Source organism: Falco biarmicus, chromosome 17 (assembly GCF_023638135.1).
Source record: "Falco biarmicus isolate bFalBia1 chromosome 17, bFalBia1.pri, whole genome shotgun sequence".
Taxonomy (NCBI): domain Eukaryota; kingdom Metazoa; phylum Chordata; class Aves; order Falconiformes; family Falconidae; genus Falco; species Falco biarmicus.
Genome location: NC_079304.1, coordinates 2,884,326 through 2,900,312, shown reverse-complemented (window position 1 = coordinate 2,900,312; position 15,987 = coordinate 2,884,326). Strand labels below are relative to the sequence as shown.

Sequence of the window (15,987 nt, the reverse complement as noted above, 5' to 3'; positions counted from 1 at the left end):
CCGCACCAGGAGAGAGTGTGCAAGCGCAAATGGGAAGAAACTTCTGTTAATGACTTCTTGGTAGACTAATTACCCTAACCCAACCTATTCTCGGGCATCGATGGAATATGTATGAATGTAAACTTTAAATCGCACGTGCACAAAGAAGTGGGGCAGCCGGTGCTTTTGGAATTATCCACCCTGATGCCCGCCGGTGAATGAAACGCACTGCTTTATAACCTACCCTGAGTTATAAAGTTTAATTCCGCGGGGCTGTGCCCTGTGCGAGGGTTTCCGGCGCTACCGCTCCGCCCCCGCCGGTCACAAAGCCGGTGTCACAGAGTGGCCCCAGGCACGAGTCGCTCTGGCACCCTCCGCCCTCTCTATGGTCAGCGCCCGCGTCGCCGGCCGGGGCGGTCGCGCCCCGGATCCGGAAGTGGCGCGGCGCGTGCGCGGTGGCGGGAGGGATCATGGCGGACCTGGCGGCCATGGAGGAGCTCGCGAAGCTCGAGTACTTGTCGCTGGTCTCCAAGGTCTGCACGGAGCTGGACAACCACCTGGGCATCAACGACAAGGACCTGGGTGAGCGCGGCAGGGCTGCCGGGGCATGGCTGGCCGGTCTCTGCCGCGGCGCGGGCCTGGCCCGGCGGGGGGAAGGGCGGGCGTAGCCGTTTCTGGCGACCAGGACGAGTCTTGTCAAGCGGCTTTTCGAAGTGAGGAAACCGCCGTGATTTTTCTTAAAAACGCGCTTCGCTCTGGGCTCCTGCGAGAGGCCTCGGGAGGCGGCCGCTGCTGCTGCGAGCAGCACTGGGGCTTGTCCGAGCGCGGTGGGCTGCCCTGGGCCCTGCCGTTGTGGCAGCCTTGACCCAAACACCAAGTACTTACACAGCCTTTTAATCATTTGTTCTAATTTCCTTTCTGCTGTTTCTTCACAGCCGAGTTTGTGATAAGTCTTGCTGAGAAAAACACTACGTTTGACACGTTTAAAGCAGTTCTTCAAAAGAATGGTGCTGAGTTCACCGTAAGTGAGATCTGAGTGTTATTTATGTGTTGTTCTTGTCCTTGTATGTTTTGTAGACTTTTTTGTTTTAAGTGTGAGGAGTGTTTATTGGTCTTCTTCAGCTGGAAAGCTGTACACTAATTAGCTTTTGAATATGCCCATCTCATCAAGCAAAGCCTCCCCCCTCTCCTTTTTTTTAAACTTTTGTAATCTTTGTAAAGCACCCTTCTGAGAACTTGGAACTGCTTATTTTCTTGTTGAGTGTATAAAATACAGAAGAAACAATTTTTCACAGAGGCAAATGTTGTTGTAAGTCTTTTAATGATACTTGGATGCTGTGATCATGAGTTCCTCGGAAATAACTATAGTTGGATTAAATAGGTGGTTAAAGGTGATAAGTATAAAAGTCATTTACATGGAATTATCATAATCATCTCCGATTCAACTTACCTCTTTTTAGGATGTACATGAAATCCAGTGTTACTTTCTAAAAATGAACCTGCATCTTCAGAATTGAGCTTCTTGTCCTGCTAATAAACCCTCACTTGTGCCTTCTAATAATGAAAAATAGTATTCCGGTCATTTCTTAGATTGAAGTATTTTATTAAATTTTTCAGGATTCTCTTATCAGTAATTTGCTGCGCCTCATACAGACAATGCGGCCTCCACCAAAACCATCTACTAGCAAAGGTAGGTGTAATCTTGTCTCTTAACGGTTCAGTGTAAAAAGGAAAAGGAAACTCTTAAGTCTTTTGTAGGTTTTGGCCCTGTTTGGTGAGGTTAACGTAATTTATTGCTCTAGTCCTGTAAGGCAAGACCTTTTATCTTATCATTGCAGTCAGAGTCTCTCTGTTGTTAGTGGTAGATTAGCAAAGCTGTTTAGGCACTCAAAACATACTGAGTACGCTATTCAGAGTATTTCTGTATTTCACAGATTGACTAATCGGAATTTATTTTGTAGGAAGGTAACACTGTAATTTTTGAAATGGATCTCTGTATCGTGTCTATCAACCTTTGCATTCAGGTGGAAGTTAAACTTTATATTCAGTTACAGAAAAATCAAGAGCAAATAATTCTTGTTCTTCTAAGTTTGTTTTTTTTTTTGTTTTTCATCTCAAAATCAGAGACAGTTGTCAAACCCAAATCAGAGAAGGAAAAGTTGAAGGAATTGTTTCCAGCCCTTTGTAGGCCAGACAATCCCAACGTTAGGGTAAGGTCATAATTTCAGTTTTATTTTGTGAGTATGTGAAAACGTAATTATTTTAACTTTTTCTTCCGCTCTTATTTTCAAGGTTTTTTTCATGTTAATGCGAGTGTGTCACACTAATGCATGCATAAAAGCGGGACTATGAGAAGTGAAATCCAAAAGAGGCACAGGCCGGTGTTATTGTATACAGTTACCAAGAACAGCCGTTACAGCAGTTGCCACGTTCATACTGTTTTGCAGAATACCTGGAAGATGAGGCTCTTGTGACATGAAATGTGTAGCCTGGTCTTCCTTATGTAATGTTCAAAGTAACGATGGATTACAAACTAGATAAATATTTTGAACATATAGATGCTACAAGGGACTGGCGTTTTATATTTCTGTAATAACTTGAAGTGTTGAGATTAAGCTCTCTTTTGTATAAAAGCAGAATTGTCTCAATATTGTGCCAAAATAGGGCGATAGCTTTATTACTGCCCCCCCACCATCACACAATGTGTCTGATCTTTCTTTATTTTACATTCCTTCTAAATAGATATGCATGTGGTTGGCTTTCCTGGGGATTAATTCTCTGTTGCAGACTTTTTATCAGCCGCCCTGCAGAATGGTTCTCTGTTCTTGCAGAATATGCTGGATGAAGATGATGTGAAAGTGGCAGCTGACGCGCTTAAAGAGCTTGAAGCTCTGATGCCTAGTGTGGACAGGCAGGCCAAGCAGAGGAGCAGTGACCACCGGTAGGTTGCTAGTATGTCTTTGCGGGATGAGTATTGGCCGTTTGCATTGCCTGCTCGCTCTGTTCGTACGTGGAATTTCACTGCAGATGTGTAATGTTTGTTTCTTAGGGCAAAGAAAAGGAGGAGGAGCCGAAGTCGTAGCAGGGACAGGAAACGAAGGCACAGATCTCGCTCTAGGTCTCGGGATAGGAACAGGGGAAAATCCAGATACCGGTCAAGGAGCAGAAGTCGGAGTCCCAGTAGGGACCGTAAGGACCGAGAGAAGTACAATGAGAAAAGCAATGAGAGATGGAGAGACAAGCACATAGACCGTCCGCCACCTGAGGAGCCTTCCATTGGAGACATCTACAATGGCAAAGTCACGAGTATAATGCAATTTGGATGCTTTGTGCAGCTGGAAGGACTAAGGTACCTTCTGATGTGCACAATGAATCTGCTACTATTCCATCCGATTTTCTCTTTTCTGCTAGTATCTTAAAGAGGTTGTGAGCCTACAATAAGGGATGCTTGGCTTTGATGCCAAAATGAGGGTCTCTTTCAGCAAAATAAATTCGACAGCAGAGAATGTTCCTATAAAAACCAGTTTACGAACTCACACAATTGGTGGACAACAAAACATTTGAATTCAGACTCTGAATGATCGGAGGAGCTGTCGGAGTAATAATGCACGTCTCATACCCCTCTGTTTGTTTCACCTGCAGGAAGCGTTGGGAGGGCTTGGTCCACATCTCAGAGCTTCGAAGAGAAGGACGGGTTGCCAATGTTGCTGATGTTGTGAGCAAAGGACAAAGAGTAAAAGTCAAAGTGTTATCCTTTACTGGCTCCAAAACAAGCCTGAGCATGAAGGTATGGAAGACTTTCTATAGTGCTTATAATAGAATGCATGGTGCCAAACTTCTTAAAGATTACCTCTTTTGCTATTTTTTTATCTGTCTGTTGAAAACTAATACATAACCATCCAAGTGGGAGTTAAACAAATTGAGTTACTGTTCTGTATTTAAGTGGCTTATTACTGTTTACTCATTTTCTGTAGGTTCTTGTTTTTGATTTAGTGTTCCTAAGAATGTTTCCACTTGGCATGTTAGCTAAGTGACAAGGCAAACCTCAAGCTGTTGCTATGTTTGTCTTCCTGTTTCAGTCTCAGGGAAGTATTTCATTTTACACTAAATCACTGCTATTGCCAAGGCAGAGTAGAGTGTTCCAGGCCTTGGGGTATACTTACTTCACAGTACCAGCTGAAAAAAAATTTAAAAAAAAGCACGCAAACCAGCATTTTCTGTATATGGGCTGTTGTCGGCAGTAGTTTCTCTGAGAAGTGTACTCTGCTTTTTCTCCTGTGTTAGAGTTAATAGATAAAGGGAAGTGCAATGTAGATAGAACTGATTAATTAATCACTCGTAATGTAGGATGTTGATCAAGACACTGGGGAAGATTTGAACCCAAACCGGAGGAGAAACCTGGTTGGAGAGAGCAATGAAGAAACTTCTATGAGAAACCCGGACAGACCCAGTCACCTGTCGCTGGTGAACGCCCCGGAGGTGGAGGACGATAGCCTTGAACGGAAACGCCTCACCCGAATTTCAGACCCAGAGAAATGGGAAATAAAGCAGGTGTGTTTTGTACTGAGGGAAATAGGGTGTCAGAAAAGTTGCTAGCGGGTTTCGTGAACTAGAATACAGCTCCATTGCTGTTCGTCTAACTTACTCCTCACCTCTAAATTGCCACCTTCTTATGATTTGGGACTTTAGCTAGTTCTAACTGTAAAGTTAGCTCTGCTTTGAGTTGGGCCAGGTAACTTCCAGAGATCGCTGTGACCTGGGGAATAACTCCGGTGACACTTGGGTGGTATTTGGTTATCGGTGCAGCCCTGCCATGCCGAAGCCAGCTGTCTCATACTCATGGTATTTAGAATAACAAAAGGACTATTTGCTCAGAGACTGGATGACGTGGGGAGAGGTGCTAGAATGTATTTTCCTTTTCCTGAAATCACAACATTTCTTTGTTCCTGTTTTACAGGTCTGGCAATAGCCAGACCTTGTAGGTATGAGTTATGTTCATTTATGGGAGCAAATTCATGTTGTATACATTCTCTTCCCAGATGATTGCAGCTAATGTGCTTTCCAAGGAAGAGTTTCCTGACTTTGATGAGGAGACTGGGATTCTTCCTAAAGTTGATGATGAAGAAGGTAGGATTTCCAAGTAGTCTTCTTGTTGTTGTAAATTCCTTGTGTTTCGGATTGTGTTTTGATTCAGAAAGAGATGATGATACAAGAGGATGTGAAGCATCTCACAATTTGCTCTCGTAAACATTTGGAGCTAGGGTTGCTCTAGCCTTATTGTTAGTGACGTTTGGATGTGCCCTGTCTGTGCATTCTTTTTATTTGTGGTGTTTTCACTTTTAAAACTAAGCACTTTGTCAAGCACTGTTTGAAGAGGTACTTTTGTGTACTTGAAAGATCTTTAGCTTTTCTATAAAAATTGTCACCTGTGGATTTTAGATGAGGACCTTGAGATTGAGTTGGTTGAAGAAGAGCCACCATTCCTTCGAGGTCATACTAAACAGAGCATGGATATGAGTCCCATCAAAATAGTAAAGGTAAGAGATTTCCAGGACTAAAACCAATATGGTTGATTTAATTAAATAAATATTGTGGAATTTAATAACCAGTTTTCCACCTGGACATTTCCACCTGGGAGCCCTGAAAAACATTACCACTGAACTGAAGGTCCTTTCTTTACTTACCAGGCTGGATTCTTCCTTAACTGTAGAATAGTAAGTGGAATAATAAAACTGGTTGCTGCTGCAGGCTAATGCACATTTCGTGTCACATAAGTGTGTTAGAACATACTTTCTCTGTTCTGCTTTTTCTTACTGGAGGACTGGGACCGCTTGAAATCTTTTTACTTACTTTCCAGAATCCAGACGGTTCCTTGTCCCAGGCTGCAATGATGCAGAGTGCTTTAGCTAAAGAGAGACGAGAACTTAAACAAGCCCAGAGAGAAGCAGAGATGGATTCTATCCCCATGGGACTCAACACACACTGGGTGGATCCTCTCCCTGATGGTATGTCTGAACACATCTCAGTAGGAACTTAAAAAAATACTTAAACACACAAATATAGAAAGCATGCGTATTGGAACAGTAGGAGCAGGATCATCAGGGTCTGTGCTGTGTGAAACTACATGCAGTGGTGAAATTGTTTCTTTCCTAGTGGATGGAAGACAAATAGCTGCAAACATGCGAGGTATTGGGATGATGCCCAATGATATCCCAGAATGGAAGAAACATGCATTTGGTGGCAACAAAGCTTCTTATGGTAAGAAGACGCAGCTTTCCATCATTGAGCAGAGAGAGAGTCTCCCAATCTTCAGACTGAAGGAGCAGCTGATACAAGTAAGACTCTTGAAATGGCATTCTTGTTTGAGCAAGCAATAGTTTAAGTATTCTTGGTTCAGCTTATTGACAGGTGCATAGCCAGTTGATAATTTTAAGTGCAGAGCTGTAGTTTGGAATAATTATTTTAAAGGATCATATATAGCTGTATACTTCATTAAAGCTCCAGATATTTGTTGATATAAGTCAAAATTGAAGCCAGGATTGTGTCGGCAAGCGATGAGCCAGATAAATGGTTAAGCAGTTTGCTGACTTGATCAGTAAGAACACTTGTATGATTTTTGGTTTGGTCAGCTGGAGCAAGAGCAATAGGTGCTCAGTCTAGTCCTAGATATGCTATGTTGATTTTGTTTGCTTTTTTGGGTTCTTTTGGTGTTTTTTGGTTGTTTTTTTTTTATTTATTTTGACAAGTGTTTCTATTACGATCTTTTCTAGGCTGTGCATGACAACCAGATTCTGATCGTTATTGGAGAGACGGGATCTGGGAAAACAACACAGATTACCCAATACCTGGCTGAGGCAGGGTATACATCAAGAGGAAAGATTGGATGTACTCAGCCTCGCAGAGTGGCTGCAATGTCTGTTGCGAAGAGGGTGTCGGAGGAATTCGGATGCTGCTTGGGACAGGAGGTGAATTTCCATGCTGAAGGACATGCCAAAATAAGCATGAGTAAAAATGGGAAAAATCAGTACTGGAGCTAGTTTGCTTGTGTGTTCATGTGTCTGTTCCCTTGCAGGCTGTGAAATGAGCTCGCAGAATAATAAAACTGGGAATTAACAGTGCCAATAACTTAAATCTGTAGCTTCAGTTTCTGTGCAACTCTTCTTTCTAGGTTGGCTACACCATTCGCTTTGAAGACTGCACCAGCCCTGAAACTGTGATCAAATACATGACGGATGGTATGTTACTGAGGGAGTGCTTGATAGATCCTGATCTGACCCAGTATGCCATTATCATGCTGGATGAAGCCCATGAGAGGACCATACACACCGATGTGCTCTTCGGACTGCTGAAGAAGGTAATGTCACATCTGATTTTTATTGCTTCAGTGTCCTCTGTATGCTGTGTGTGGGTAGGAGCACACAGGGAAAGGCAAGGTCACACAAGTCAAGTTCATTCACGTGCTCTGAGCCTTTTCTGAAGCAAAGCAAATGCTCGTAAGGGTTTGTAGTCCAAATTTTCATAAGATGAGCTTTTGTGTGAAGACAAAGCAGGTAAAATTCAGCAGAAACAATGAGAATTGGCAATCCACGATGCTCATAATGGTGGATGAGTAGAGGAGTGTTCTTGCTTTGCTCTTCCCTCTCTGACAAAGGCTTTCGGTAATAGGTGCTGCTAAGAAAGGTTTGAAATGCGACCTTAGCCGTCAATTTTTTGAAATTCTGAGGCTGGAATGAGTTGCTGTCTACTCAGGCATTAAAATGCCTGATACTCCTGGTCGTATTTCTCTGACTTAAGTCAAGTGGTGTATGTTAATAGTCCCGAAGGCAATAAATGACCTGAGAACTTTCTATCCTGCTATAGACGGTGCAGAAACGGCAGGATATGAAGCTGATAGTGACGTCAGCGACGCTGGATGCTGTGAAATTCTCTCAGTATTTCTACGAAGCACCGATTTTCACAATTCCTGGCAGAACATACCCAGTAGAAATACTGTACACAAAAGAGCCAGAGACAGATTATTTGGATGCCAGTCTGATCACAGTAATGCAGATCCACTTAACAGAGCCACCAGGTGAGCGGAGAATGGTGTAGAGTTATTGGTGATTCAAGGACTCTTAATACCTATGAGCAAGGTCATTCTGTAAGTCACGGATCATGTATTAGTAACGTGGGCAAAATGCTCTTGGCACGACCATCTACTGTTTGCAAATACAGTAAATAAAATGTTGAAAAAGTTGAGTGAGAGACAGAAGTACATTGCTTCTGGCTAAGAGTTGCTGCCCAGGGGCCAGCAAGACTTGGGGATCCTCTGCTTTAAATGGAAAAGGTGAGGGATCGAAATGTGGCCATGCAGGAGCTGCACAGAACAGAATTGATTCTGTTGGTGTTTTCATTTCTTTCCTGTGTAGGTGACATTTTGGTGTTTCTGACTGGTCAGGAAGAGATTGACACTGCCTGTGAAATCCTCTATGAGAGGATGAAATCTCTAGGACCTGATGTGCCAGAGTTAATTATCCTACCAGTATATTCAGCTCTACCCAGTGAAATGCAAACCAGGATCTTTGACCCAGCCCCACCAGGAAGCAGAAAGGTAATTTCAGCTACGTGTGGCTTCATCTTCTGCTGATATATTGTAATGATGAGGTGTATTATGCTGCTAATCATACTTTTTTTTTTAGCATTTCTGATTCTGTTAGTTACCGCTTCAGACAAAATGGTGTAATTTTGGAGAAAAGGTGTCATACGTAGCGTAGAGCATGTTTTTGGTTGCATACATGCCTGTACGTGTTATCTAAGCCGTTGAAAATGTATATGAAAACATACGGTTTAGCAGACCTGTGTGGAATGTGCTCGACGTGTTTTTTAATGCTGCCTTTCAAGGATATTAACTTTAATGAGATCTAAATGCAGTTCCTGTTGGATGGATGTAAATTTCCTACCAAACAGCTAGTGAATATCTTGAGATAGTTTTCTGGAAGATGCTTCTCCAAATACGCACTGTGTTTGAGTGGTAGGCAGGAATTCCCCCTGACGTCAGTGCAGTCTGCTTACGAACTTACAGTGATCTTTCACTTGCTTTTAATTACAGATTTTATCATGCTTTTCTCCCGTATTGCCCAAATCTAAACCAAATGCAGATACTTAAAACCTGTCCATCTTTGACAGTAGGTAACTCTTCTTTCTGTTCCTCTGTGAACAGTTTATCTTTTAAGTGATAGTAGTTGCATTTATAACAAACTGCTTGCATCAGGTAGAGTGGATTAAGTTGAGGAACATGGTTGGCTTGGCAACCAGACACAGAACTGGTGCTGAACCAAACTGTTGTTTGCAGGTTGTCATCGCCACTAACATTGCTGAAACATCTTTGACTATTGATGGAATATATTATGTAGTTGATCCTGGCTTTGTGAAGCAGAAAGTTTATAACTCCAAGACTGGGATTGACCAGCTGGTTGTTACACCGATTTCACAGGTAGGCGTTCTGTGTTTGACTCTCTTTTTATTTTTTATTTTTTTATTTTTTACTTCCCCCACCCCCCCACTAGTAATGTGTATCTTGATGATGTGGCATTCAAGCACATGGAAGTAAAGCGAAGACAATAATGAAACCACATTTCTGATAACTTTCTGAGAGGCCTTGAGGCTGTGCCTAAAGAATACATACTTTCCTGTGTTGTATTGAAAATCTCTTTCTAATAATAGGAAAAAACTTGTGAATAATGATTTTATTTTACTTGTTTTCACCTGTGCCTGTTCGGACCTGTTCACTGAGATGTCTTGTAACCTTTAGGCTCAAGCAAAGCAGCGAGCAGGAAGGGCTGGAAGAACAGGCCCAGGAAAATGCTATAGGCTATACACAGAGCGTGCTTATCGAGATGAAATGCTAACCACCAATGTGCCTGAAATCCAGAGAACAAATTTGGCCAGTACGGTGCTTTCCCTGAAGGTGGGTATTTCAGCAACTTGTAACAAGCCAACACGATCATAAGCATTTCAGTAGATGAGTCTGTGCCTTTATGAGCTTCGTGAAGTGCTTGGTAGTTTCAGATCCTTCTAGTCAACGGAGGTATTTTGGAGGGGAGACTACATCAAATCCAATTCTCAGGCACTGAGCTTGCTCCTCCGTTTTGCTATTGAGGGTTGTAATGTTGAATATCCACCTAAATGACTGGCCTCAGCTGCACAGAACAGTTAGCTGCAGGAGGTCTGAGGAACAGGAATCTTATGTTGTTAACCGATAAGATGCTTTTTTAAAGTGATTTTTGATCTCCAAACTTACACATATTCCAAATGTGTACCACCCCTCTGGGAGTCCGCAGACTGGATCTAACCCAGTACATAGCAGCTGGGGAAGCTGTTGCCTTTCCCCCTTTCTGGGAACAAGGGGAAGGGTGGAGATGTATTTAGTGTGCATTGGAGCTGTCAAGCCACGCTGGTTTACAAGGCAGGAAGTCCGCAAAACCAGCGTTTAGCCTGTGTGTCTCCTCAATTGAATCATCTTGCCTGGGAGGTGTATGGAACCGGTACCAAAGAGACCAGCAAACTGGATGGGGGGTGAAAGCCAATGCAGATTATCTCAAGTGTAGAAATACAGCCATGTGTTTGTGACTGCCGTTACAGTCAGGATAAGGACCTGAGGCTAGCGTTGCTTAAGGTTCTGTAGTGCCTCATTGTTTGAGGGTTACGTGTCTCTGGCTGGAGTTTGGTGTCTTCCTTCTCAGTGTTTTAACTTGAGTTTTTTCCCCTCCCTCTGTTTAGGCTATGGGCATCAATGATTTGCTCTCCTTTGACTTCATGGATGCTCCCCCGATGGAAACGCTGATAACTGCCATGGAGCAGCTGTACACTCTGGGAGCTCTGGATGATGAGGGACTGCTCACTCGACTTGGGCGCAGGGTAGGCAAAATAGAATACTTCTTAGCATGGGCTGGGTTGCAAATATTTAGGGGGTGACATGAGAGTACGTGTCTAAGGACTTGCCTGGCACTGTTAGTTTCCTTTTCCTATTATTCTCTTATGCTTTATTGGTAACTTTTTGCTTACCATAGTTATGTACCTTCTGCTTTTTAAGGAGCTGCTAATATTTCTCCTCATTCATAAGGTTGCTTTTATTAATGTTTAAAAATTTCGAAGTGTCGGGATATTCTTGTGATAGTGAATATGGATAAATAATTTGCTTCATGTTGAGTAAAGTTACTCTGGGTGTAAAGCACGCCACTTAAGAAGGGAAGCATGAAGAAAGAGCAATGCCTTGAGAAAAAACTCGAGATTTTCCCAAGATGTTGCAGGGTACCCTGAAACACCTTTCTTGCAGATGGCAGAATTTCCCTTGGAGCCTATGTTGTGTAAGATGTTGATCATGTCGGTACATCTGGGATGCAGCGAGGAAATGTTAACAATAGTCTCCATGCTCTCTGTACAGAATGTGTTCTACAGGCCAAAGGTAAGGAATGCAGCCAAGAAGCAGCAGTGTTACAGTTTGGGTGCTTTTTGTGTGCCTGCCTCGGGTGTTAGAGAGTGAGCCTATTTGCCAAAATAAACCTGTAGCTCGGTTTTACTGCTCATACGTCACATTTCTGTTGTACTTTTTGGTTAAGTACCCTGTAGGTGTGTACGTTGGTGCTTTCTTTGCAGATGGGAAGATGGAAGTTAGAAGTCTCATATTCTCTTTTGCATTTCCCAGTAAACACATACAACCCTAAACCAAGTCAGTCCCGGCTCTGTTGTTCAGAACGCCTTTGTCATTTTCAGATACGCAGAAGGTATTTTTTTCATGGCAATCCTATGCTGTGCTGATTTCTTTTAAGTCAGCAAGCAGCAGACTATGCTGTGGTAGGATTCCTCAACAGCAGCCTCCTCTTGAATCTGTTTTTTCTTCGTTATGTTGGCCTGCTGCAGTGCAGCCTGTTAACTTCAGTTCTGATCTGTGTAGCCACAGTGTTTGATTAATGTTTTATCTTCAGATCGGAGAAGTGGGGAGAGGTGGGTAGGCCAGCAGGGTCAAAGCTTCGGCACCTTGGTTGATGTGTAATTGAGGTTCTTCTAGAGGAATAAAAAACTAGGTAGTTCAATGCATGCATATGCTTCGTACAGCGTAAATGAGCCATTTACTTTGAAGCGTCCTTTTGAAAATAGGGACTGAAATTGAATAAAAAGTATCAGGAAAAAACCCAACCAGACAAAAACAGTTTTTCATCATGTCTGGTGAAGTTCTTGTCACCCGTGGGAGAGTCTTTAGGAGAGTCTACATGAGGTCTCTTTGGCAGGATGGGTCTAGGCTTTCCTTTCATACAGGTGTAGTTTTGGCTTAGTGAGAGCAATCCCAGTAACCTTTAGATTCTCGTTACTTGGTCCTTAGTCACTCACCACTCAAAATTTTATGTTGTTTTCCCACTTATATCATGGTTCTTGAGAGACTTAAGAAGTTGTGGTAAAACTGTCCTTCATGTTGCACGAGGATTGTCTCTATGATGTGATATGATACCTGATTGATACGTATTTTATGTGTTAGGATAAACAAGCACTTGCTGATCAAAAGAAAGCCAAGTTCCATCAAACAGAAGGTGACCACCTCACTCTGCTGGCTGTGTACAATTCCTGGAAGAATAATAAGTTTTCAAACCCCTGGTGCTATGAAAACTTTATCCAGGCCCGATCCTTACGCAGGGCCCAGGACATCCGCAAGCAGATGTTGGGCATTATGGACAGGTGAGCATGCCAAGAAGGAATTGGTTTTCTTAGTGTTCTTACAGTGTAGTAGCTGAACAATCTGATGTTGGTCACTGCACCCAAAACTGGAGAACTCTTAAATTTTTTTTTCTCTTTAATTCTTCTCTGACAGGCACAAGCTGGATGTGGTATCCTGTGGGAAGGCAACGGTTCGAGTCCAGAAGGCCATCTGTAGTGGCTTCTTCCGAAATGCAGCAAAGAAGGATCCCCAGGAGGGTTATCGGACACTCATTGATCAACAAGTTGTCTATATCCACCCATCCAGTGCTCTCTTCAACAGGCAGCCAGAATGGTAAGAAAGGCAGTATCACGTAATTTTCTCTTTCGGTTCAGACTTCAAAACTGAAAAGGTTGTGGTGTGCGCTATTTGTGGAGTACAGATGGAAATATAGGCTGCTGATTTCTCAGCAGTGAGAAGACTGAGAAAATTTCAAGAGCTTTTGGCTCTTTCTGCTGCTAAAATCAGTGCCTGCGCAGAGGTGAGAATTGTTTTGTGAGCCAGGGCCAGGCTGGCAGCCCACAGCTTTGTGTTTCTGTGTTGTGGAAGTGAGTTTAAAACACAGAGTGTTGGAGGGTGAGGGAGGAGAGAATTGTTTTAAATGGATTGAAGTAGTTCTACGCTGAAGAGTAGTCGTGAAGTAGGAGGGGGAAAAAGAAGATAGTTCTTCTGGATGGTTCTTTTGGAGCCTGTGTTGTAGCTTGTAAGGAGCCTTCTACTGAAGGAGGGTGAAACTGAAATAAAGGGGCAAGCTTAGATACTCCAGCCTTTGTCTTGTCTCTTCTTGTTTGGAAAAAGTGATTTCCAAAGTTGCTCTCCCTTTTCACAGGGTGGTGTATCATGAACTGGTGCTGACCACCAAGGAATATATGCGTGAAGTGACGACTATCGATCCTCGCTGGCTGGTGGAATTTGCACCAGCTTTCTTCAAGGTTTCTGATCCAACCAAGCTGAGCAAACAGAAAAAGCAGCAGCGGCTGGAGCCCCTGTACAATCGCTACGAGGAGCCCAACGCTTGGAGGATATCACGTGCATTCAGGCGGCGATGAGCCTGGTTCCCCCCTGGAGTCTGACTGGGTTTGTAGTTGTGGGACTGCAGTTTTTCCACTGTTGCAAGTGTCCTGAAAGAAAGGCGAATGTCAGTTGAAGCTTACCTACAAAATGATCGGAAAAGAAGTGTTTTCAGAGCAAAAGCACACGGGGGCGATGTGTGCTTGTGTTGGCTGCCCCTCGGATTCCACAGCTGGTGGCCCTGAGTCTTCTCAGTGTGTTGAGTCATTTCAGAAACAGTTCTTGGAGCAGTTCTTTAGTCATTCTTCTTTTAAGAGACAAAACTTAAGACTTGGAGATCTGGGCGCTGAGCTGAAGAACAGCAAAAAGATAATGATTAAAAAATAGTTGTCCACCACCATAACTGTGTTCTTAATGATCAGGCAAATAGATGCTGGAATAGTTTGTTTCTTTACCCTGCTGCAAGGGATTTATTTCTTCTTATGCTCTTGGACGGTGGATGTTTTTTGGGAGCCGCTTATTCTCCATTTTTCCTATTTTTTGCGTTTTCCTGTTCAGTGTAATGATTTGTCTTTCATGCAAGCCATCTGTGGTGAGGTACTTAGCATCTGCAGCTTTGGGCGAAGGAAGGAAGGATCCCTTGAAACCCGGCTAGAATGTCAGTTATACTTGGACAACGGCACAGGTCAGACTGCAAGCCTTATCCTTCATCACCATCTCCTGTGTGCTGAGGGCTAGTATATCAAACGGTAATTAACCACATCCACTCTGTAGCACGGCTCTGTCTGTGGACATAAGTGGTTACAGATGTTTAGACTTTCTAGACAATGTGTCATGTGTTTTATTTCCACTTAGATTGTTTGGTGACATCACAACTGTTGGTTTGGTTTTTTTAATAGGATATACTCTTACAGCTAAAATGTCTGTAAAATGTTGTGTAACAGTTGCTTGTTTAAAAACAAATTGACTATCCAGTGTGTGCTCATGCTGAAGCGATCTGTAAATTATATTTTTCTGTTGCAAACAGATGAAACGCATTTGACTCCACAGCTGCAGGTACCCAATTTTTATTTTTTATTTTGTTCCCAAAGCTGAGACATTTGCTAAAATTATTGTTGGAAAGAGTAGAATTAAGTTGGCTGGTCGTTCTACACTCCATGAATTTGAAGAATGTTTCACACTGAGGAGTAGCTATACAAGAAATCTGTATTTGTGTACAAAGGTGGGCAGGAGTGTTGTATATAATGTTTTATGATGTTGTATAAATGCCCTGAGCTTTCCCATGGTGTTAAATAGTTAACATAAAGTTAAATAGAATTAGAAAGTTTGTAAGTTTGGAGGCTTTTTTCATTATGGCATTAGGCAGAGTAGGTTGTCCTACTGAATACTCTTCCAAGCGTATTTTCCTTCCATGAGCTCTGCAGGTACATCTGTTACTGTTTTCTATGAAAATTTGCACTTGACTTTCAAGAGTCAAATGAAAGATGTAGAAGAGAAAATGTACACAGTGGAAGTCCTAGTTGTACAACATCCTTTGAGGTATTTCTGTTGCAAATTGATTTTGTATTTGCTTCTCCAGTGTAGCCTCTTTACAGTAGGGGGAAATACATCAACAGAGGATTTTCTTTTTTACAAGTGAACAATTGTCATCTGTTCTGTGTGTGTTATTTCTTTCCTTGGTGTAATTTTTTCAGTAATAGGCTTCAATTCCCTTACAGAAACTTTTCCATGTTGACCTCAGCTGCTTGCTTTGGGAATACCCTACATCTAAAACTAGCCTGTGAAACAAGAATGCTGGCTTACAAGCTTGACCCACTTACACATTATTATTTTTTTTTAAGCAAGTTTTACCAGCCTCTTGGCTGCTCTGAGATTTCTGAGTGCAACATCCTAATGTCTTCTACTCTTTATGTGATTTTTAGTTGGCAAAAACCTGAAAATAAGCTGCCTGATCCTAGGATTAAACCACAGGCTTGATGCTTTGTCCTGGCGGTGCTTAGATAACTGTATAGGTGTTGTAGCCCCTTGCGGGGGAAGGTGTTCTTCAGCTCTCCTGTGCTCCTGTAAGCACTTGCCAACCTGCCTCCATCTAAATGAGCTGCCTTATTTTAAACGGTATAAATTGTAGCCAAATGGTTCATTTTAGCTGTACTGCCTGAATGCGCTAGAAGTGGTAGCACAAGTTTCTTACCTCAAGGCAAAAACTCTGCCAGCAGAGGCTACGTGTCTTTTTGGAGGCGCTATGTTTAGTGTAACGGTTAAAATTTTCC

General features: G+C 42.7%; 1 protein-coding gene across 1 annotated transcript; it reads left to right on the top strand.

Moving 5' to 3' along the window:
• Positions 1-402: 402 nt before the first annotated feature.
• Positions 403-15,348, top strand: DHX8 (DEAH-box helicase 8). The gene is made up of 23 exons (XM_056362565.1): positions 403-561; positions 915-1,000; positions 1,597-1,669; positions 2,104-2,189; positions 2,811-2,920; positions 3,029-3,328; positions 3,622-3,766; positions 4,327-4,530; positions 5,019-5,106; positions 5,419-5,516; positions 5,837-5,984; positions 6,133-6,314; positions 6,750-6,944; positions 7,148-7,333; positions 7,840-8,050; positions 8,388-8,569; positions 9,311-9,451; positions 9,770-9,925; positions 10,738-10,875; positions 11,294-11,422; positions 12,491-12,687; positions 12,821-13,000; positions 13,536-15,348. The coding sequence occupies exons 1-23, from the start codon at positions 450-452 to the stop codon at positions 13,753-13,755; spliced, it is 3,567 nt and encodes a 1,188-aa protein (XP_056218540.1). The 5' UTR covers positions 403-449; the 3' UTR covers positions 13,756-15,348.
• The last annotated feature ends 639 nt before the right edge of the window (positions 15,349-15,987 follow it).

Coding starts and splice junctions, on each gene's coding strand:
- DHX8 (XM_056362565.1), top strand. CDS start 450: ATGGCGGACCTGGCGGCCATGGAGGAGCTCGCGAAGCTCGAGTACTTG. Junction 1,001..1,596: donor AGAATGGTGCTGAGTTCACC/GTAAGTGAGATC, acceptor TAAATTTTTCAG/GATTCTCTTATCAGTAATTT. Junction 7,334..7,839: donor TCTTCGGACTGCTGAAGAAG/GTAATGTCACAT, acceptor ATCCTGCTATAG/ACGGTGCAGAAACGGCAGGA.